The sequence below is a fragment of the Saimiri boliviensis genome, chromosome 14 (genome assembly GCF_048565385.1).
Source record: "Saimiri boliviensis isolate mSaiBol1 chromosome 14, mSaiBol1.pri, whole genome shotgun sequence".
Lineage (NCBI taxonomy): Eukaryota > Metazoa > Chordata > Mammalia > Primates > Cebidae > Saimiri > Saimiri boliviensis.
The window spans coordinates 27,259,358-27,282,018 of NC_133462.1; the positions used below are offsets into that span (position 1 = coordinate 27,259,358).

General features: G+C 44.3%; 1 protein-coding gene across 5 annotated transcripts in view; it reads left to right on the forward strand.

The window, feature by feature from the left end:
* Positions 1–22,661, forward strand: part of LOC101045674 (uncharacterized) — an 80,279-nt gene that overhangs the window by 21,942 nt on the left and 35,676 nt on the right. For all 5 annotated transcript variants that reach the window (XM_074385640.1, XM_074385639.1, XM_074385642.1 and 2 more), the window contains 2 exons: positions 4,964–5,059; positions 11,029–12,554. In XM_074385640.1, the coding sequence (XP_074241741.1) occupies positions 4,964–5,059; positions 11,029–12,554 (1,622 nt within the window). The remainder of the gene's footprint in view (positions 1–4,963; positions 5,060–11,028; positions 12,555–22,661) is intronic.

Here is a 22,661-nt window from a genome sequence, read left to right on the forward strand (position 1 = left end):
CTTGAGTGAGCGCGACAAGCTCTGCCTGTTGGGAGGTGGTACCTAAAGGTAAGGGGTGGGTTTCAATGACTTCAGAGTGGGTGACGATGGCATACCCAGCTGCGCGAGGTTTGGAGGGACGTGAGAAAGAGCTGCCGTCTATGAAGAGGGTTACGGCTGCCTCTATGGGGGTAGACTGTAGATCTGATCGGGGGGACTGGGCCTCAGATAGAACCTCGGGGCAGCTATGCTCCAGGGAGGGAGCAGCGGGATTAGGAAGGAGGGTGGCCGGGTTTAGGGCAGGACAGTGGGAAAGAGTAATGTTGGGATTTTCTATAAAGAGTAGATGCATAAGCTGGATCTTAGAAGGTCCCAGGTGTGGCAAGGACTGATAGGAAAGGAGTTCCCGGAGCTTATGGGGGGAGAAGACCTGAAGTGGCTGCTGCAAAATTATCTTGAGGGCTTCTGGGGTGAGAATAGCGGCTGCCGCCAGTGCCCGGAGACAAGGTTGCCACCCTTTTTCGGTGGGTCCCAGCTGCTTAGAGAGATAGGCTAAGGGAAGAAGGGTGGGGCCAACGGGCTGCGCTAAGACTCCTAGGGCCACATGAGCCCTTTCATCAGTGTACAGGTGGAAGGGGAGGCTAGGGTTTGGTAAGGCCAGGCCTGTGGAGGCGCATAGAGTTTGGAGTAAGGAGTGAAAGGCTCGTGTGACCGCGCCTGGAGAGGACAACGGTCCTTCAGGAGTGTCTGCGGCGGCTTGGTATAATGGTTTTGCCAGGAGGGCAAAGTTTGGGACCCAGTGGCGGAAGAACCCAACCATTCCCAGGAAGGAGAGTATTTCTGCTGCCGTCTGGGGCAGTTGGAGGGACCTGAGGGCCTGCAAGCGGTCAGCTGTGATAGATTTTTTCCCAGGAGTTATTTGCAGGCCCAGGTAGGTTACAGAGGGGGTGGCTATTTGGGCCTTTTTGAGGGATACACGGTACCCCCTTGCGCCCAGAAAGTTCAGTAAGAGGGTGGTGGCCCGAATACATTCAGGGTGGCTGGGGGAGCAGACTAGCAGGTCATCAACATATTGAAGGACAACAGAAGGAGCGAGGTTGCAGTCAAGGAGGTCAGCGGCCAGAGCTTGCCCAAATAAGTGGGGGCTGTCCCTGAAGCCCTGGGGGAGGACCGTCCAAGTGAGTTGTTGAGAAAGGTCCGTGTGCGGGTCCTCCCAGGTGAAGGCGAAAATAAAGTACGAATCAGGGTGAAGGGGAATAGTGAAGAAGGCGTCCTTGAGATCCAGGACTGAAAAGAAAGCAGCGTTGGAGGGGATCTTTGAGAGCAGGGTGTAGGGGTTGGGGACAACTGGGTGTATGGGGATAACAGCATCATTGACCAGGCGGAGATCCTGGACCAGTCGATACTCTCCAGACGGTTTGCGAACAGGGAGGATGGGAGTATTACATGGGGAGTAAACAAAGTGGGACCGTACGAGCAAGTTAATGGAGGGGTTTGCCGTGGGACGTGAGGGGTGCCATCAATCCCCATAACAGAAACCTGGGAAGGACGAGTTTCGCCATGGTAAAAAGGGAGTGCAGAGAAGGTAGCCCCCATATCGAGTAAGAAGGAAACACTTTTACCCGCTACCTGAAGCGACACCCTGGGCTCGGCAAGGGTTACCGGGGTTGAAGAGCCAGGACCTCTCTAGTCGTCTAAGAGTCCCAGCAACTCGGGACCGAAACCTCCGGAAGAATCCGACTTCCGTGCACTTTGGCCGGAGGCCGGATCATCCGGGGTTGCCCTGCGCGATCCAATCCCTCTGCCAGGGGCGGCTGAGGTCTCGGACGCACTAGGGCAGTCTGACTTCCAGTGTCCCGTGAGTTGACAAAGGGGGCAAGGCTTAGTGGGCGGACGGGGTTGTGGGCAGTTGGAGGCCCAGTGACCCTCATTTCCGCATTTGAAGCAGGCTCCCGGGGGGGGCCGCTGACAGCCACCCGTTTTTCCGCCTCCTGCCGGCCGCAGAGCTGCTACCAAGGCTTGGGTTTGTAAAGCGACCTTCTGTTTCATTCGAGCTTGGCGAGCTGCCTCTGCCGCATTTTCCCGGGCGTTAAAAACTTTAAAGGCCATTTTTACCAGGTCCTGTATGGGGGTTTCCGGCCCATCCTCAACCTTTTTTAATTTTTTTTCGGATATTAGGGGCAGATTGTGAGATGAAATGAGAGGCGAGAACAGTTGCCCCGTTTTGGGACGCAGGGTCTAGCCGGGTGAAACGGACAAGGGCATCTTGCAAGCGGCTGAGAAAGAGAGCGGGATTTTCATCTGGTCTCTGAGTTATTTCTCCGAGCTTATCATAGTTTACCACCTTATTGGAGACAGTATCCATGCCCCGTAGGAGATATTGGAGCATGCGATCGCGAGCTGGGATGTGGGATCCTGGCCCCTCCTGATAATTCCACTGAGGGTCTGTGCTAGGGAGAGCTTCAGCTCCAACGGGGACCTGGTTGGGATTTATAGCATGGTCCCTGTCAGCTGCATGCCTAGCTGCTGCTAGGATGCGCTCATGCTCCTCGGCGGAAAGAGTGGAGGTGCAGATGACATGGATATCATGCCAAGTGAGACTATAGGCCCGAGTAAGGTACTGAAACTCCTTAATATAGGTGGAGGGGTCGGCTGAGAAAGATCCAAGTCGGCGTTCGATTTGAGCTAGGTCTTGGAGGGAAAAAGGAACATGAACTCTGACGAGTCCCTCGGCCCCGGCCACCTCACGGAGCTGCGCCAAGACAGCTGGTGGGTGGGAGCGAGTACAGGCCGCAACTGGAGCACTTAAAGGGGGCGGCACCGCAACGGTCGGAGGGGAGGAGGAGGACGAGGAAGGAGGAGGAGGAGCTGTGGGAGTGGGGGCAGGGTCTGCAACCGGCGCAACAGTTGGAAGGGAGGAGAAGGACGAGGAGGGAGGAGGAGGAGCTGTGGGAGTGGGGGCGGGGTCTGCAACTGGCGGAGGAAGGGAGTTGGAGTGAGCAGGAGGGGGATGGGATAGGTGGTCAGGCAGCTCCTCCTGCTGTTCGTAAGGAGGGGGAGAGCTGACCTTGGGAGGGGGGGTAGGCCCTGCGGCAGGCGGAAGTGGAGGAGGGTTAAGGTTGGTGGGAGGAGACGATAGATGGTCAGACAATTCCTCCTGTGGTATGTAGGGAGGGGGAGAACTGGCCGAAGGTGGCAGGGTTTTGGGAGGGGGAGGGGTTTGAGCTAGGAGGACTTGGTGAGTGGAGCAGGAGGAGGAGAGGTCGGGGTGGGGACGCAAATCCCAAAAAGCCTGGACATACGGCACCTCGCGATCCTTGCCAGTACGGCGACAAAAATGGTCTAGGTCTTGTAGGACGTTAAAATCGAAAGTACCAGTCGGAGGCCAATGTGACCGGTTATTAAGCTGGTATTGGGGCCAGGCCACTTGGGACAGGAGGATTTGGGAGTAGCCCAGCTGAGAAAAGTTGAGGAGTAAGCACCCGAGAGAGGTGTTGTTAGGAATTTGAGACTCCGTGTTCCCCATGGCGCGTGTGGCAGGACCTTTCCTTTAGCGGGATTGGGCTAGAGCGGTGTGGGAAGAGGCGTCCCGTCTGTCCCACAGCCCCTCTAGAGGGATATAGGAAGAGTCAGAGAAGGCGTCCCCCCGTCTGACCGTTCCTATAGTGGAAGTGGAAGTGGGGGAAGGACCAGAGGAGGCGTCCCTCGTCTGATCACTTCCAAGGCTCCTGGAGCCTGGTTGGAGGATCTGACTCTCGGGCCGGCCGGCGCTTGGCGAGGGATCCGTGGAAGGGGAGACGCAAAAGGAAAAGAGGCCACCACACGCACCGCGGGGAAGATAGGCAAGTAAATGGACTTACCTTATCCGGAGTGTGGAGGCCAATTCAGAGGAAGGGGGTCGCCAGAGGGAGGGGGCCGCTGGTGGACCAGCCGCCCACACCTCCCGGGTTTCGGCACCAAATGTGCGACCCGCAGAGACCCTTCCCGAAGCAAATGAGAGCGAGGAGTTGTTAAGCCGAGTCCAGGTTTATTGGGATCTGCGGGCAACCCAGGCGGGAGGGGAGCTGAGCTGCACCCAGCAGCTGCCGGAGAGGGTTTTTATAGGGAGGGGGCCTGCTTAGGTTAGGTGTTGCGGAGTGATTGGTGGAAGGGAGAGCAGAGGAGGGTTTTCTGTGTGCCAGAAGGGGATTGGTCACCTCTTGGCGGGCTTAGGTTTGAATTTTATTGGCTGTCTTGTTTCTAGGCAGACTACTGCAACTGCCAAGGGGTGGGGGATGGGGGTTGACTTTAGGTTTGGCGGGTTAAGGCTGAGCAGTGATTGGTCGCCCTGCGCTACCAGGCAGAATAGGGTCTGCAGGCGGACTCCAGGAAGTGGGGGACAAAATGGAGGACTGTGGGTTTTTCTACCAAACAATTGCCATCATGAATTTTTCATTGAGTAGTAACAGGCAGTGAAATTAAGAATCTACAAAATTAAAGTATTTCATAAATATTAAAAAATTTATGTTATAAATTGGTATATTGGGATAAATTTACTGGAATATTATATCCTCTTTACTGAGCACATTACTAAGTTGGTAAGAATATTATATCCTCTTTATTTATTTATTTATTTTTTTGAGACGGAGTTTCGCTCTTGTTACCCAGGCTGGAGTGCAATGGCACGATCTTGGCTCACCGCAATCTCCGCCTCCTGGGTTCAGGCAATTCTCCTGCCTCAGCCTCCTGAGTAGCTGGGATTACAGGCACGCGCCACCATGCCCAGCTAATTTTTTGTATTTTTAGTAGAGACAGAGTTTCACCATGTTGACCAGGTTGGTCTCGATCTCTCGACCTTGTGATCCACCCGCCTCAGCCTCCCAAAGTGCTGGGATTACAGGCTTGAGCCACCGCGCCCGGCCGTATCCTCTTTATTGAGCACATTACTAAGTTGGTAATTGGAGAACATGAGCAAGATTCATGTTAGTTATTTTTAATAAAACAGGTATTGCTGCCTCTAAGCCAGACCTGATCACCTGTCTGGAGAAGGAAAAAGAGCCCTGGAAGATGAAGCGACATGCGATGGTGGATGAACCCCCAGGTAGGTGAGAGTGATCACAACAGATGACATGGATGAGAGGTCTAAAGTCAAGGAGAAAGCCAGTCTTTAAAGTGATTTGGGAAGCTGTTATCCAAAGGAAATAGTTTCTGAGAAGCCTGTAATTAAAAAAAAAAATTATACTCTCACCTAAGGGCATCTTCTGTCTTATGCTTATAAAATATCTGAGAGTTCCACTTTTCCTTAAATGATCTTCCTTCCAGTTTACAGTGACAGCCAAAGTACTGTTCATGGCATACAATAGAGTGTAAAATCTGACTTATTTTTTCTTGTTTTTGTGGAGAGACAGGTATCTGCATAATTTTGATATACTGTATGTTAACCTATTTTTTTTTTTTTTTTTTGAGATGGGGTTTCACTGTGTTGGCCAGGATGGTCTCAATTTCCTGACCTCATGATCCACCCATCTCGGCCTCCCAAAGTGCCAAAGTGCTGGGATTACAGGTGTCAGCCACTGCACCTGGAGTTAACCTATTTTTTTTTTTTTTTTTTTTTTTTTTTTTCAGATGGAGTTTCGCTCTTGTTACACAGGCTGGAGTGCAATGGCCCAATCTTGGCTCACCGCAACCTTCGCCTCCTGGGTTCAGGCAGTTCTCCTGCCTCGGCCTCCTGAGTAGCTGGGATTACAGGCATGTGCCACCATGCCCAACTAATTTTTTGTATTTTTTAGTAGAGACGGGGTTTCACCATGTTACCCAGGATGGTCTCGATCTCTTGACCTCGTGATCCACCCACCTCAGCCTCCCAAAGCGCTGGGATTATAGGCTTGAGCCATCGTGCCCAGCCTAACCTATTTTTTAAGATCTCTTTTTGCATCATGACTGAAATGCATAAGAGTAGTGGTTTCTGTTCCATTGATTTTTGAAAATATTTTCTGCACATTTTGTCCTATTTTCACTACTATAGTCTTGAAATTTTGTTTAAAATTATAAAGTATGATGTCACTCTGCTTTGTTCTTTTTCCTCAAGATTGCGTTGGCTATTCAAAGTTTACTGTAATTTTATGCACATTTTAGGATTCTATTTTTTATTACTGTGGAAAAATACTGGAATTTTGATAAGGAGCCTATTGAATCTATAGATCACTTTGCATATTATGGCAGTTTCACAATACTTACTCTTTCAATAGAAATAACATATTTTAAAATTTATTTTTGCCCTCTCTAATTTTTTCCATTGATATAGTTTTCATTTAAAAGATTTATAAGTTCCTTGGTTAAATTTGTTCTAAAATTGATTATTGTACTGCTATTGTAAATTAGATATTTTTTCTTTATCAAATAGTTTGTTTTAGTATATGGAACCATAACTTACATGTTACTTTATATTTTGCTAATTGAGTGTATTCATTAGTTTACACAGGTTTTAATGTAGTATTTATGTTTTTTAATATATAAGATTACATGATCTACAAACAGCAACGTTTTACAGCTAGCGCTCGACTTACAGCCACAATTGGTTCTGACAGACCGGTCATAACACGATTTGGTCATAAGTTGAGTTTGCTGTACCGAAGTCTGGGATAGCAGTTGAAATGGTGCACGCGGAGAGGGTAGTGCTGCCGGAAGCTGATCCGCACTGTCGTTCGCCCAGCTGGGTAACGTTTGCGCTGCCAGATGCGGACCCGTTGTGGCTAGCGATTGTGGTTGTAAAGTCGAATGGTTGTAAGTTGCATAGGTTGTAAGTCGATCAATACCTATACTTATGCGTCTTTGATATCAATGCCTTTAAATTTTTCTTTTGACTTTTTCTTCTTCCACATACTTTCAGTGCTATGTTAAAATAGAAGCATTGACAATAAGAAATAATAGTTTTGCATTGGTATCTGTAAATTTGAATGAGCAAACAGCTCTCCAAGTTTTTATAAACTGATTTGAGAAAGTAAAAATATATTTTCGTTGGGTCTGCCACATGAGAATGCCCTCTGGGTTTGTAGGGAAGAGGGGTTGTAGCTTGGTCTTAAGGCTGCTGGGTTTGCACACAGGTCCACTGTTAGCTGTCTTGTTAAAAGCGGCTTGGATAGTTGTAATTCTTATTTAACTTTTGGACAGAGTGAATATTCTTCAGGACGTTCCTCTGCAGGGTAGATTCAAGGGCAGGTTTCTGCAGTCAGGTCTGCATATGGTGGGCTTTATATCAACATGTAGATGAGCGTGGCTTTCACTGAGTGCAAAAAGGGTTTTTCCCAGGTCACTCTGAGTTTGTACGTAGGCAGAACTGGTCATGAACTGAGTCATGGAACTGCTTCAGGGATCACAGTAAAAGTCATGGTCTGCAGGCCTGCTGGATGGCTATAAAATGGGGGACTTCATCCCGGCCTCTGAAAGAACAGGACCTCCCTCATAGACTCTGGCTGGGAAAAGTTAGGGATAGTTCTAGATTAACTTCAAAAATCTCAATGGAATCAAGTTAGGTGGAACATTTTCTTATCTGTAGCCAAAAACGGTAGTCTAGTAGTTTGCCACTTGAATGAGTGCCTTCCTTCTAAAAAAGATTGCCATGGCCGGGCGCGGTGGCTCAAGCCTGTAATCCCAGCACTTTGGGAGGCCGAGGAGGGTGGATCACGAGGTCAAGAAATCGAGACCATCCTGGTCAACATGGTGAAACCCCGTCTCTACTAAAAAAAATACGAAAAATTAGCTGGGCATGGTGACGCGTGCCTGTAATCCCAGCTACTCAGGAGGCTGAGGCAGGAGAATTGCCTGAACCCAGGAGGCGGAGGTTGCGGTGAGCCGAGATCGTGCCATTGCACTCCAGCCTGGGTAACAAGAGCGAAACTCTGTCTCAAAAAAAAAAAAAAAAAAAAAAAGGCCGGGCGCGGTGGCTCAAGCCTGTAATCCCAGTACTTTGGGAGGCTGAGGCGGGTGGATCACGAGGTCGAGAGATCGAGACCATCCTGGTCAACATGGTGAAACCCCGTCTCTACTAAAAATCCAAAAAAAATTAGCTGGGCATGGTGGCACATGCCTGTAATCCCAGCTACCCAGGAGGCTGAGACAGGAGAATTGCCTGAGCCCAGGAGGCGGAGGTTGCGGTGAGGCGAGATTGCGCCATTGCACTCCAGCCTGGGTAACAAGAGCGAAACTCCGTCTCAAAAAAAAAAAAAAAAAAAGAAAAGAAAAGATATTGCTGGCTGGGCGCGGTGGCTCAAGCCTGTAATCCCAGCACTTTGGGAGGCCGAGGCGGGTGGATCACGAGGTCGAGAGATCAAGACCATTCTGGTCAACATGGTGAAACCCCGTCTCTACTAAAAATACAAAAAACTAGCTGGGCGTGGTTGCGCGTGCCTGTAATCCCAGCTACTCAGGAGGCTGAGGCAGGAGAATTGCCCGAACCCAGGAGGCGGACGTTGCAGTGAGCCGAGATCACGCCATTGCACTCCAGCCTGGGTAACAAGAGCGAAACTCCATCTTAAAAAAAAAAAAAAAAAAAAGATTGCCTTCAATCTTGGGCCTTAGCAGAGTTTCACACCTCCTTTCCTGGATCTCAGAGCTCTCTTTAAGGCATTTATTTTTGAGACGGGGCCTTGTTACGTTACCCAGGCAGGTCTTAATATTTTTACCAGAAGCAATTCTCCAACTTTATCGTACCATGTAGCTGTCATTTCAGGTGGGATCCATGATGCCTGCTTCTTTCATAAAGGCATTTTTGTCAGGAATGGCTGACAGATTTTCTTGCTGTCAGGGGATAAGCAAATAGGGAACCCTTTTTAAAAAAAAAAATTATTAATGTCACTCTCCACATAAATGTTTACTTTCTATTTTTTACTTCAAATTCGTCTGTAATTCTAGATTCAGCCATTTAGGGCAATATACTAAAATTTACGTGTTTTACCTGAATTAAATAGTTTGCAGGAAGGCAAAAAGGAATTAGAGAATTTTTAACCATTTTTGTCAGCCTATATCTAAATAAAAACATAATTTATTTCCAAAATATTTGTTTTATATATGAGGCTCTGTTAAATATATACATAATTTAGCAATGTAAGGCTATTTTTTGCTTCTAAACTTGGATTACAGTAGTTTTAGTTTGTGAAAAATGCATATATTTAAAACATAAAAATTTACACTTTAAAAAAATACTTATACATATACATATTTTTTATTTTTATTTTATATTTATGTATTTTTTATTGCACTTTAGGTTCTGGGTTACATGTGCAGAACATGCAGGATTGTTGAATAGGTATACACATGGCAAGGTGGTTTGCGGCCTCTATCCCTCCATCACCTATATCTGGCATTTCTCCCCATGTTATTCCTCCCCAACCTCCCTATTCCCTGCTGTCCCTCCCCTCTTCCGCACCAACAGACCCCAGTGTGTGATGCTCCCTTCCCTGTATCCATGTGTTCCCATTGTTCAACTCTTGCCTATGAGTAAGAACAGGCGGTGTTTGATTTTCTGTTCTTGTGTCAGTTTGCTGAGAATGATGGTTTTCAGGTTCATCTATGTCCCTACAAAGGACACAAACTAATCACTTTCTGTGGCTGAATGGTATTCCATGGCGTAGATGTGCCACATTTTTTTTTTCCAAAAAGGAAACAAGAAAAAACAAAGAGAGACATAAAAGGAGAGGAGAAGTTATACCATTAAGAGTACTATCAAAGGCCGGGCGCGGTGGCTCACGCCTGTAATCCCAGCACTTTGGGAGGCCGAGGCGGGTGGATCACGAGGTCAAGAGATCGAGACCATCCCGGTCAACATGGTGAAACTCCGTCTCTACTAAAAATACAAAAATTAGCTGGGCATGGTGGCGCATGCCTATAGTCCCAGCTACTCAGGAGACTGAGGCAGGAGAATTGCTTGAACCAGGAGGCGGAGGTTGCGGTGAGCCGAGATCGCGCCATTGCACTCCAGCCTGGGTAACAAGAGCGAAACTCCATCTAAAAAAAAAAAAAAAAAAAAAAAAAAAAAACAGAAACCAAGAGCTGGCAATTTACTTCTAAAGGTACTATGTTATAGTGGGAAGCAGGAAAAGCTGTGTTAGATGAATTTAACAGGCTTTTATTTTATTTTTTTATTTTATTTTATTTTATTTTATTTTATTTTTTATTTTATTTTATTTTATTTTATTTTTTTATTTTTTTTATTTTTTATTTTTTTTTTTGAGACGGAGTTTCGCTCTTGTTACCCAGGCTGGAGTGCAATGGCACGATCTCGGCTCACCGCAACCTCCGCCTCCTGGGTTCAGGCAATTCTCCTGCCTCAGCCTCCTGAGTAGCTGAGATTACAGGCACGTGCCACCATGCCCAGCTAATTTTTTGTATTTTTAGTAGAGACGGGGTTTCACCATGTTGACCAGGATGGTCTCGATGTCTCGACCTCGTGATCCACCCGCCTCGGCCTCCCAAAGTGCTGGGATTACAGGCTTGAGCCACCGCGCCCGGCCTTATTTTATTTTTTTTTTGAGACGGAGTTTTGCTCTTGTTAACCCAGGCTGGAGTGCAATGGCACGATCTCGGCTCACAGCAACCTCCGCCTCCTGGGTTCAGGCAATTCTCCTGCCTCAGCCTCCTGAGTAGCTGGGATTACAGGCACGCGCCACCATGCCCAGCTAATTTTTTGTATTTTTAGTAGAGACGGGGTTTCACCATGTTAACCAGGCTGGTCTCGATCTCTTGACCTCGTGATCCACCCGCCTCGGCCTCCCAAAGTGCTGGGATTACAGGCTTGAGCCACCGCGCCCGGCCTTATTTTTCTTTTATGTGTTTTTTTTGCGTTGTGCTCACCTGGGACGCTACACACAATTAATTCATTTATAAATTTTCCATAGATGTATTTGGGTCTGTATGTTGTTACACTTACACGTCTATTAAAGAATTAGGGCCTGTGGTATTTTGCAATGCCATTTTGATTATGTAGTTTGTATAATGTTATAGGTAAGATTTTTAAACTATATCCATGTGACTCTAACAAGTGGAGTAATTTATTTATTTTTATTTGTTTTTCAGTTGTATGTCCTCATTTTGCTCAAGACCTTTGGCCAGAGCAGGGCATGGAAGATTCTTTTCAAAAAGTAATACTGAGAAGATATGAAAAATGTGGACATGAGAATTTACAGTTTAAAAAAGGCTGTAAATGTGTGGATGAGTGTAAGGTACACAAAGAAGGATATAATGGACCTACCCAGTATTTCACAACTACCCAGAGCAAGGTATTTCAATGTAGTAAATATCTGAAAGTTTTTAATACATTTTTAAATTCAAACAGACATAAGGTAAGACATACTGGAAAAAAATCTTTCAAATGTAAAAAATGTGTCAAATCATTTTGCATGATTTCACACAAAACCCAGCATAAAAGCAACTATACACGAAAGAAGTCCTACAAATGTAAAGAATGTGGGAAAACCTTTAATTGGTCCTCAACCCTTCCTAATAATAAAAAAATTCAAACTGAAGAGATACCCTACAAATGCGAAGACTTTGGCAAAGCTTTTAAGCAAGTCTCAACACTTCCTACACATAAAATAAGTCATGCTAGAGAGAAACTCTACAAATGTGAAGACTGTGGCAAAGATTTTCATCGAGCCTCAAATTTTACAACTCATAGGATAACTCATAGTGGAGAGAAACCTTATAAGTGTGAAGAATGTGGCAAAGCATTTATCTGGTTCTCAACCCTTATTAAACACAACAGACTTCATACTAGAGAGAAACTCTACAAATGTAAAGAATGTAACAAAGCATTTATATGGTCCTCTACCTTGTCTAGACACAAGAGGATTCACACTGGAGAGAAACCCTTCAAATGTGAAGCATGTGGCAAAGCTTTTAGCCAATCCTCAACCCTTAATACACATAAGATAATTCATACTGGCGAGAAACCCTACAAATGTGAAGAATGTGGCAAAGCTTTTAAGCAACTCTCAACCCTTACTACACATAAAATTATTCATGCTGGAGAGAAACTCTACAAATGTGAAGAATGTGGCAAAGCTTTTAACCGATCCTCAAATCTTACTACACATAAGGTAATTCATACTGGAGAGAGACCTTACAAATGTGAAGAATGTGGCAAAGCATTTATCTGGTCCTCAACTCTTACTAAACATAAAAGAATTCATACTAAAGAGAAACCCTACAAATGTGAAGTATGTGGCAAAGCATTTCTATGGTCCTCAACCCTAACTAGACATAAGAGGATGCACACTGGAGAGAAACCCTACAGATGTGAAGAATGTGGCAAAGCTTTTAGCCAATCCTCAACTCTTACTACACATAAAATAATTCATACTGGAGAAAAACCTTACAAATGTGAGGAATGTGGAAAAGCCTTTAACTGGTCCTCAACTCTTACTAAACATAAGATAATTCATACAGAAGAGAAACCCTACAAATGTAAAAAATGTGGCAAAGCCTTTAACCAGTCTTCAATCCTTACTAACCATAGGAGAATTCATACTGGAGAGAAGCCCTACAAATGTGAAGAATGTGGCAAGTCTTTTAACCGGTCTTCAACCTTTACTAAACATAAGGTAATTCATACTGGAGTAAAACCCTACAAATGTGAAGAATGTGACAAAGCCTTTTTCTGGTCCTCAACCCTAACTAAACATAAGAGAATTCATACAGGAGAGCAAACCTACAAATGGGAAAAATTTGGCAAAGCCTTTAACAAGTCCTTACACCTTACTTCAGATAAGATAACTCATATTGGAGAGAAATCTTACAAGTGTGAATAATGTGGCAAAGCCTATAAAAAGTCTTAAATTCTTAGTAGGCGTAACATTCATGCTGGCTAGAAACTCTACAAACCTGAAAGATGTGCTAATGCTTTTTACAATACCTCAAACCATTCTAAACATAAAGAAAATCAAATATATTTTCAGTTGCAGTAAATATAAAAGTTATTCAATTCAAAATTAAGTAAGTATCAGGGAATAATTCAGTTAGAAATATCTAAGGCACTCTAAAATTAGTCATTACATGAAATCAGAGTGCTCAGTATAGAAAATACAAACTAAAGTTGTGTAAGCATTATTCGTATATATCTTTAAAAGAATTAGTTTTCCTTTTTTTTTTTTGAGATGGAGTCTCGCTCTTTATTACCCAGGCTGGAGTGCAATGGCGCAATCTCAGTTCACCGCAACCTCTACCTCCTGGGTTCAGGCAATTCTCCTGCCTCAGCCTCCCGAGTAGCTGGGACTACAGGTGTGCGCCACCATACCCAGCTAATTTTTGTATTTTTAGTAGAGACGGGGTTTCACCATGTTGACCTGGATGGTCTCGATCTCTTGACCTCGTGTTCCACCTGTCTCGGCCTCCCAAAGTGCTGGGATTACAGGCTTGAGCCACCGCACCCATACTACTTTAAAAGAATTAGAATATTTTTGGAGCATTGTAATTACATTCAAAGTATACTTTTGAAAATACAGATTTTTTTGAAAGTGAATAATAATGGTGTTAAACTCTGAAATTACTTCAGGCTGTTTTATCATTCCTGGTGTATTCACATGTGAAAGCCTGTGACTACTTGTTGCTGCATAAAAGATATGAGACATTCTTTTTTATTAGGCATTATTTATGATCTTTTTTTGCGGGAAGGTAAGGACATTAAAATATAAGATGCATGATGAAAATTTAAGTAGAGAGGCTCTCTGTAGTTAACTATAATATTGAGTGATGCAAGAGGTAGGTGTTCAAAGTAATATTCTTCTGCATTATTATGAAAGAGAAATATTCTTAATTTTACTTCAAATTTAGTAGTATGTTATTTTATTAATTGTGCTTTTATGGAATAATATGCAGCATATTTTAAAATTATAAGTTATGTATGAACTTAACTTTTCAATTCAACATTTTAACAGGTTAAATATGATTGTAAATTCAATAAATGGTTATTATGCCACTAGCTTTAACCTATTACACATTACTCAAGGGTGTAAGTAAAAGATGGTAAGAATACACTCTTTGGTAAGGTAATGGACTAACATCTCTAGTAATGTTTTTTGCTGGTAGCTTTAAATTGCCAATAAGTTAAAAAATATTGTTCCTATAGGTTAAAATTTTATTCCTATTTTCACATTTAAATTTATTGTTCATTATTTTTCTGGATACAAAATATGTGTATATATGCCACATATGGCATATTTTGACACAGGCATACAATATATAATAATCACTTTAGAGGAAATGAAGTATCCATTACCTCTAGCATTTATTCTTTGTATTACAGGCAATTTAGTTCTACAGTTTTAGTTGTTTTTAAATGTACAATTAAATTGTTATTGACTCCAGGGTCATTTATATGGCCACAATAAAAATTATATGCTAAGAATTATTTACAAATATAAGTAAAATCCATACATTTCTGAGTCCTGAATATTTTTATAAGTTTTAATATATTTTTTCTTTGAACATGTGACCTCTGCCTGCAAGCACATATGGACTCTTAGTATTGATTTACATAGAGTTAAATATACACATCTCTTAGTCTACAGATAAACCTTAGTTGTAAATAAATAATGGAGTAATTGTGTTTGTGTGAGAATACATATTTTTAAAATTTTATTGTTTTATAAGTTATTGGGGTACAGGTGGTATTTGGTTAGTTGCATAAGGTTTTTAGTGGTGACTTCTGAGATCCTGGTACACCCATCACCCAAGCAGTATACACTGCACCATATATGTTGTCTTTTATTCCTCCCCTCTTCCACTCTTCCCCACGTCCCTGAAGTCCATTGTATTATTATTCTGCCTTTGTGCCCTCAAACGATGTTTGCTTTTCCATTCCTGAGTTACTTCACTTAGAATAATAGTCTCCAGTGTCATCCACGACATTGCAAATGCTGTTAATTCATTCCTTTTTATGGCTTAGTATTCCAGCGTACGTATGTACCACAGTTCCTTTATCCGCTTGTTGATTAATGGGCACTTTGGTTGGTTCCATGATTTTGCAATTGTAAATTGTGCTTCTAGAAACATGCATGTACGCAGGGTGCGGTGGCTCACGCCTATAATCCCAGCACTTTGGTTGGCTGACGCGGGCAGATCACCTGAGGTCAGGAGTTTGAGATGAGCTTGGCTGGCCTGGTGAAACCCTGTTTCTACTAAATATACAAAAAATTAGCCAGGTGTGGTGGCATGCACCTGTAGTGTTTGTAGCACCTGTAATCCTAGCTGCTCGAGAAGCTGAGGCAGGAGAATTGTTTGAACACAGGAGGTGGAGTTGCAGTGAGATGAGACTGTGCGGTTGCACTCCAGCTTGGGAAACAAGAGCAAAACTTTGTCTCCAAAAAAGGAAGGATAGGAGGGAGGGAGGGAGAGAGGGAAACATGTATGTGCAAGTATTTCTTTCAGATAATAACTTCGTTTTCTCTGGCTAGATACCCAGTAGTGGGATTGCTATATCAAATGGTAGTTGTACTTTTAGTTCTTTAAGAAATCTCTACACAGTTTTCCTTTTTTTTTTTTTTTTGAGGTGGAGTTTCGCTCTTGTTACCCAGGCTGGAGTGCAATGGCGCGATCTCGGCTCACCGCAACCTCTGCCTCCTGGGTTCAGGCAATTCTTCTGCCTCAGCCTCCTGAGTAGCTGGGATTAGAGGCACGCACCACCATGCCCAGCTAATTTTTTGTATTTTTAGTAGAGACGGGGTTTCACCATGTTGACCAGGGCGGTCTCGATCTCTTGACCTCGTGATCCACCCGCCTCGGCCTCCGAAAGTGCTGGGATTACAGGCTTGAGCCACCGTGCCCGGCCTGCTTATGTCTTTTTCTAGACACAAGGGAGGGTTCATTCTTTATCTTTCTTCTGGAATAGTGTCAAAAACATTGATATCAATTCTTTGAATGTCTGGTAAAATTCTGTGAATCTTTCTGGTTCTGGACTTGTTGATAATTTTTTTTTTTTTTTTTTTTTTTTTTTTTTGAGACGGAGTTTCGCTCTTGTTACCCAGGCTGGAGTGCAATGGCACGGTCTGGGCTCACCGCAACCTCCGCCTACTGGGCTCAGGCCATTCTCCTGCCTCAGCCTCCTAAGTAGCTGGGATTACAGGCATGTGCCACCACGCCCAGCTAGTTTTTGTATTTTTAGTAGAGACGGGGTTTCACCATGTTGACCAGGATGGTCTCGATCTCTCGACCTCGTGATCCACCCGCCTCAGCCTCCCAAAGTGCTGGGATTACAGGCTTGAGCCACCGCGCCCGGCTGATAATTTTTAAATCACCATTTTAATCTCATTATTTGTTTTTGTTCTGTCCATGCTATCTAATTCTTCCCAATTTAAGCTAGAAGGATTGTATTTTTTCAGGAATTTATCCATCATTTTGAGGTTTTCTAGTTTATATGTGTAAAGGTGTTTATGGTAGCCTTGAGTGATTTTTTTGCATTTCAGTTGTTTCAGTTAAGTATCTCCCGCTTCATTTCTCAGTGAGGTTATAAGGATTTTCTCTCTTCTCTTGCCTAATCTTGCTAATTGTCAGTCGATTTTATTTAAATTTTCAAAGAAGCAGCTTTTTGATTTATTTAGTTATTTTTTGTTTGAATTTCATTTAGCTCTGCTCTGACCTTAATTATTTCCTGTTTTTCTGCTGTGTTTGGGTTTTGGTTTGTTCTTGTTTCTTTGGTTCCTTGAGGTGTGATCTTAGATTTTCTGTTTGTTCTCTTTCACACCCTTTGATGTAGGCATTTAGAGCTATGAACTTTTAGCACCACCTTAGCTGTATTGCAGAGGTTTTAATAGGTTGTGCCATTAGGGTTATTCAATTTGAAGAATTTATAAATTTCATGTTGATTTTGTTTTTGACCCAATGCTCATTCAGGAGCAGGTTGTTCAATTTCCATGTATTTGCCTGGTTTTGAAGGTTCCTTTGGGAGTTCAGTTTTATTTCATTGTGGTCTGAGAGAGTGCTTGATATAATTTCAATTTTCTTAAATTTATTGAGGCTCTGGCCGGGCGCGGTGGCTCACGCCTATAATCCCAGCACTTTGGGAGGCCGAGACGGGTGGATCACAAGGTCAAGAGATGGAGGCCATCGTTGTCAACATGGTGAAACCCCGTCTCTACTAAAAATACAAAAAAAAAAAAAAAAAAAATTAGCTGGGCACGGTGGTGCATGCCTGTAATCCCAGCTATTCAGGAGGCTGAGGAAGGAGAATTGCCTGAACCCAGGAGGCGGAGGTTGCGGTGAGCCGAGATCGTGCCATTGCACTCCAGCCTGGGTAACAAGAGCGAAACTCCGTCTCAAAAAAAAAAAAAAATTTATTGAGGCTCATTTTATGGCCTATTATATGATCAATCTTGGAGGAAGTTTTATATGGTATTGAGTAGAAGGTATGTTCTGCAGTTGTTGGATGAAATGTATTGTATATATCTGTTACGTCCATTTGTTCCATGGTATAGTTTAAATCTGTTGTTCCTTTGTTGACTTTCTGTATTGGTGACCTGTCTAGTGCTGTCAGTGGAGTACCGAAGTTCCCCATTATTATAGCGTTACTGGCTATCTCATTTCTTGGGACTATTAGTAATTATTTCATAAATTTGAAAGCACCACTGTTAGGTGTGTATATGTTTAGGATTGTGACGTTTTCCTGTTGGATGAGGCCATTTACCGTTATATAATGTCTCTCTTTGTCTCTTTTAACCACTGTTGCTCTAAAGTTTGGTCTAGGCCGGGCGCGGTGGCTCAAGCCTGTAATCCCAGCACTTTGGGAGGCCGAGGCGGGTGGATCACGAGGTTGAGAGATCGAGACCATCCTGGTCAACATGGTGAAACCCCGTCTCTACTAAAAAATACAAAAAATTAGCTGGGCATGGTGGCACGTGCCTGTAATTCCGGCTACTCAGGAGGCTGAGGCAGGAGAATTGCTTGAACCCAGGAGGCGGAGGTTGCGGTGAGCCGAGATCGCGCCATTGCACTCCAGCCTGGGTAACAAGAGTGAAACTCCGTCTCAAAAAAAAAAAAAATAAAAATAAAAAAATAAAATGAAGTTTGGTCTAATGTAAGAATAGCTACCCCTGCTTGCTTTTGGTGTCCATTTGCATGAAATGCCTTTTTCCACCCCTTTTAGTTTATGTTAGTCCCTATGTGTTAGGTGAGTGTCTTGAAGATAGCAGATGGTTGGTGAGTTCTTTTTTTTTTTTGTTTTGTTTTTTTGAGACAGAGTTTCGCTCTTGTTACCCAGGCTGGAGTGCAATGGTGCGATCTCGGCTCACCACAACCTCCGCCTCCTGGGTTCAAGCAATTCTCCTGCCTCAGCCTCCTGAGTAGCTGGGATTATAGGCACGTGCCACCATGCCCAGCTAATTTTTTGTATTTTTAGTAGAGACGGGGTTTCACCATGTTGACCAGGATGGTCTCGATCTCTTGACCTCGTGATCCACCCGCCTCGGCCTCCCAAAGTGCTGGGATTACAGGCTTGAGACACCGCGCCCGGCAGTTGGTGAGTTCTTATCCATCCTGCAGTTCTGTGTCTTTTAGGTGAAGCATTTAGGCCATCTGCATTCAATGTTAGTATTGAAATGTGAGGTACCATTGCATTCATCATGCTGTTTGTTCCCTGCATACTTTGGTGTTATTTATTTTGAGATGGAGTCTCACTCTGTCGCCCAGGCTGGAGTGCAGTGGCACAATCCTGGCTCACTGCAAGCTCCACCTCCCAGGTTCAAGCAATTCTCCTGCCTCAGCCTTTTGGGTAGCCAGGATAACAGGCACTCGCCACCATGTACAGCCAATTTTTTTAACATTTAGTAGAGATGTAGTTTCAGCATATTGGCCAGGCCTGTCTCTAACTCTTGACCTTGTGATCCACCCACCTTTGCCTCCCAAAATGCTGGGATTACAAGCATGAGCCACCACACCTGGCTTTTTTTGTTTGTTTGTTTATTTTTGGTTTTGAACTTGTATTTTTGTTTTATAGATTCTGTTTGATTTATGCTTTAAAAATTCTGTTTGGATGTGTTTTCAGGATTTGTTTCAAGATTTAGATTTTTTTTTTTTTTTAACCAGTTCTTGTAGTGGAGGCTTGGTAATACTGAATTCTCTCAGCATTTGTTTGTCTGAAAATGACTGTATCTTTCTTTCATATTTGAGGCTTAGTTTCACTGGATGCAAAATTCTTGGCTGATAATTGTTTTGCTTGAGGAGGTGAAGATGGAGCCTCAGTCCCTTCTAAGTGCTTGGATTACAGGCGTGAGCCACCATGCTCAGCCCCTTAGGTAGTGCTTTCCAGAAAACATCAGCTGCAGCCCTGTGGATGGGGAGCAGTGGTGGGTGGGGCCTTAAGACACCCAAGATTATATGTTCTTTGTCTTCTGCTACCAGGGTAGGTATGAAGGACAATTGGGTGTGTGTTGGGGGTTCTAGGCCTTTCTGAGTTCAGACACTCCTTGGGTGGATCTTGGTGTGGCTGCTGTCGGGGGATGAAGGAGAGATTCCCAGGTCACTGGAGTTGTGTACATAAGAGACTTATGGCTGTCTCTGCTCATTCATGCAGGGTGTCAGGGAAGTGGGGGAAAGCGTTAGTCACAGGCCTCACTCAGCTTCATGCAAACCAAAGGACCAGGTCAAGTCACACTCCCACTGTGCCCCCAACAACATCCCTGAGTTTGTTTTCAGGTAGAGTGTGAGTTGGGCTTGAAAACTGCCCAGGGCTTTCTGCCTTTGAGCTGTGAAGGAAAAGGGCTTTAGTTCTTCCCTGCCTGTAAAATCTGGAAGCCAGCTTCAGGCCTTCCCTTGAATTCTGGCCTGGAGGTTTCTTGCCCTTTTCAAATTGTTACAAAGTTCAGCTAGGGAAGTCCTTCTCCACTTGGAGTTTTACCTCCTGTTCCTCTGTCCTCCCTCCTGGTGGGTCTCTGTGGTGTCAGGCAGGAATGGGCTCTTTGGGGATTCAGTGAGCTCCCAGGGTCTCCCTGCTGCCTCCCCCACCCCTCTGTTTCACTCAGCCTGGCTCTCTAACTTGACTCAGCTCCAGGTAGTCAGGAACTTCTCCCACAAACAGACTTTCAGCTTCTCCAGTGCGGGTGCATGTTCAGGAAAGGAGGATTTCTCGTTCCAATTTCTGCAGTTGGGGCACTCACAGTACTGGGGGTGCCTCCTGGGTCCTACTGAAGCAGTCTACTTCCTTCAGAGATTTGTCTTCATGCTTTTAGGACACATTCTCAAGATGAAGGTGGTGATTTGTTCAGATAATCTTTCCTGAGAAGGAATCAGAGAAAAGAGAAAAAATAGTTGATTCTCAGATAAATGTGTTCTGGGTCAATACTGTCCACATTTTCTTTTTCTTTTTTTTTTTTTTTTTGAGACGGAGTTTCGCTCTTGTTACCCAGGCTGGAGTGCAATGGCGCGATCTCGCTCACCACAACCTTCACCTCCTGGGTTCAGGCAATTCTCCTGCCTCAGCCTCCTGAGTAGCTGGGATTACAGGCACGCGCCACCATGCCCAGCTAATTTTTTGTATTTTTAGTAGAGACGGGGTTTCACTCTGTTGACCAGGATGGTCTTGATCTCTCGACCTCGTGATCCACCCGCCTCGGCCTCCCAAAGTGCTGGGATTACAGACGTGAGCCACCGCGCCCGGCAAATGTCATGCATTTAGAATTGCAATCATTTACATTTTTACTTTTGATGCTTTTGCGAAACAAGATTATTTCAAGTACCTTTTCTCTTATTTCATGACAGTGAAAGGACCGCTTTAAAATAACTCTCCCTTATATATCAGAACCTTATTTTATTCTCTTCATCCAGGCTTCTTACATATCACACATAGTACTCACCTTGAAGTTATAGTCTGAAATACTGAAAGCATTTCCTATGTTGAAATATCAGCACAGGCAGGTGGGTATATAAAACATTCCTTTTGGGGATGGTGCTGGGTCCTCAGATATCACTAAGGGAGAAAAGTGCACTGTTTAGGTTCCATCTGAATGCCCCATCAGCTGATACAGATACACATTAAGTCGTGCTAGTACAGTGCTGCAGAGGCTTCCGCTACATGTGCTGGGTGCTGCTGGGCATGGCCAGTGGCTCAGTCAGAGTAGGAGTGAAGGAGTGGAGGAAGGAGAGGAGGAAAAAAGAAAATGAGACTACGAAAAGGAGGAGAAAACAAGACTAGGAGAAGAAAAAGGAGAAAAGGAGGAAGAACATAGTGAGAAGAGAAGAGGTGGAGAAAAAAATGAGAGAAGGATAACTGGACCAGGAGGGGAGATAAAAAAGAGGGATGGAAAAAAGGAGAGAAGGAGGAGGAGGAGGAGGAAGAGAGGAGAAAGTAGAAAATGAGAAAAAAGGGAGGATGAGAAAAGAGATGAGAAGAAACTGAAAAGAAGTAGAAGAAAGGAGGAAAAGAGGCCAAGGAGAAAAGAGGAGGAGGAGAAGAGAAGAAAGGAGGAGAAAATAGGAAGACGGGAGGAGAAACAGGAGGAAAAGGAGAACAAGTAGGAGAGGAGGAGGAGAGCAGAAGAAAGAGGAAAAGATGAGGTGGAGAGGAGCAGAAGGAGAAAAAGGAAAAGGAAGAAAAAGCAGAGGAGAAAGGTGATAAGAAAAGGAGAAGAGAAAAACGAGAAGGAAGAGAAGGACAGGAAGAGGAGATGAGGCAGAGAAGAGAAGGAAATGAAAAAGGAGAGAAAAGAACAGGAGAAGGAGAGAAAAGGGAAGAGAAGGAAAGGAGAAGAAAGAGGGAAGAGGAGATTAGGAGAGGAAGAGCGGGGGGAAGGAGGGATGAAAAGATGAGAAGGAAGAGAAAGGTGAAGGAGAAAAGGAAAAAAGGATGAGAAAAGAGAAGGAAAAGGAGGATAAAAGGTGAAAGGAGAAAATGAGTAGAGGAAAAAAAGAAGAGAAAAGTAGAAGGAGAGGAAGAGGACAGTAGAAGGAGAAGAGAAAGGAGGAGGGAGAGAAGGAGAAAGTAAAAGGAAGAGCAGATGAGAAGAAAAAACGAGAAGAGAAGAAAGAGCAGGAGGAGGATAGAAAGGAGGATAGGCACAGAAGGAGAGGAGAAGAGAAGAAAAAAGTAGAAAGGCGGAGAGGAGAATAGGAGGAGAGGAAGAGGAGGACAGGAGGAGAGGCAGAGAAAAAAAGGAAAAGGAGGGGAGGACGGGAGGAGGAGAAGAGATGACGAAGCAGGAAAGGAAGAGGAGAGGAAGGGAAGAACAAAGGATGAGGGGGAAGAAGGAAAGGAAAATGAGAAGGAAGAGGTGGAAGATAGGGGACAGGGAGAAGAAAAATGAGAAGGATGAGAAGTAAGTAGAAAAGCAGGAGAAGAGGAAGAGCAGAAGAGGAGGGGTAGAAGGGGGGGAGAAGTTGGAGAAAGGAGAGGAGGAGTTGGAGTATCAGAAGAGGTGGAAGGAAAAAGGATGAGAGGAGAAGAGCATGAGAGGAAGAAGAGGAAAATGAACAGGATGAGAGTAGAGGAGCAGGAGGAGAAGAGGAAGAGAATGAGATAGAAGAGGAGAAAGAGGAAGTGGAAAACAGGAAAAGGAGAGGAGCAGGTGGGGAGGAGGAGGGAAAAGAGCAAACAAGCAAAAGGAAAGGATAAGGGGAGGAGAAATAGCGGTGGTGAGGAGGAGGGTGGGAGGAGGAGAAGAGAAAAAGGAAGTGACGGAAAGGAGGAAGAGAAAAGGAAAAGGAGAAAAAATGACCACATTGTGACA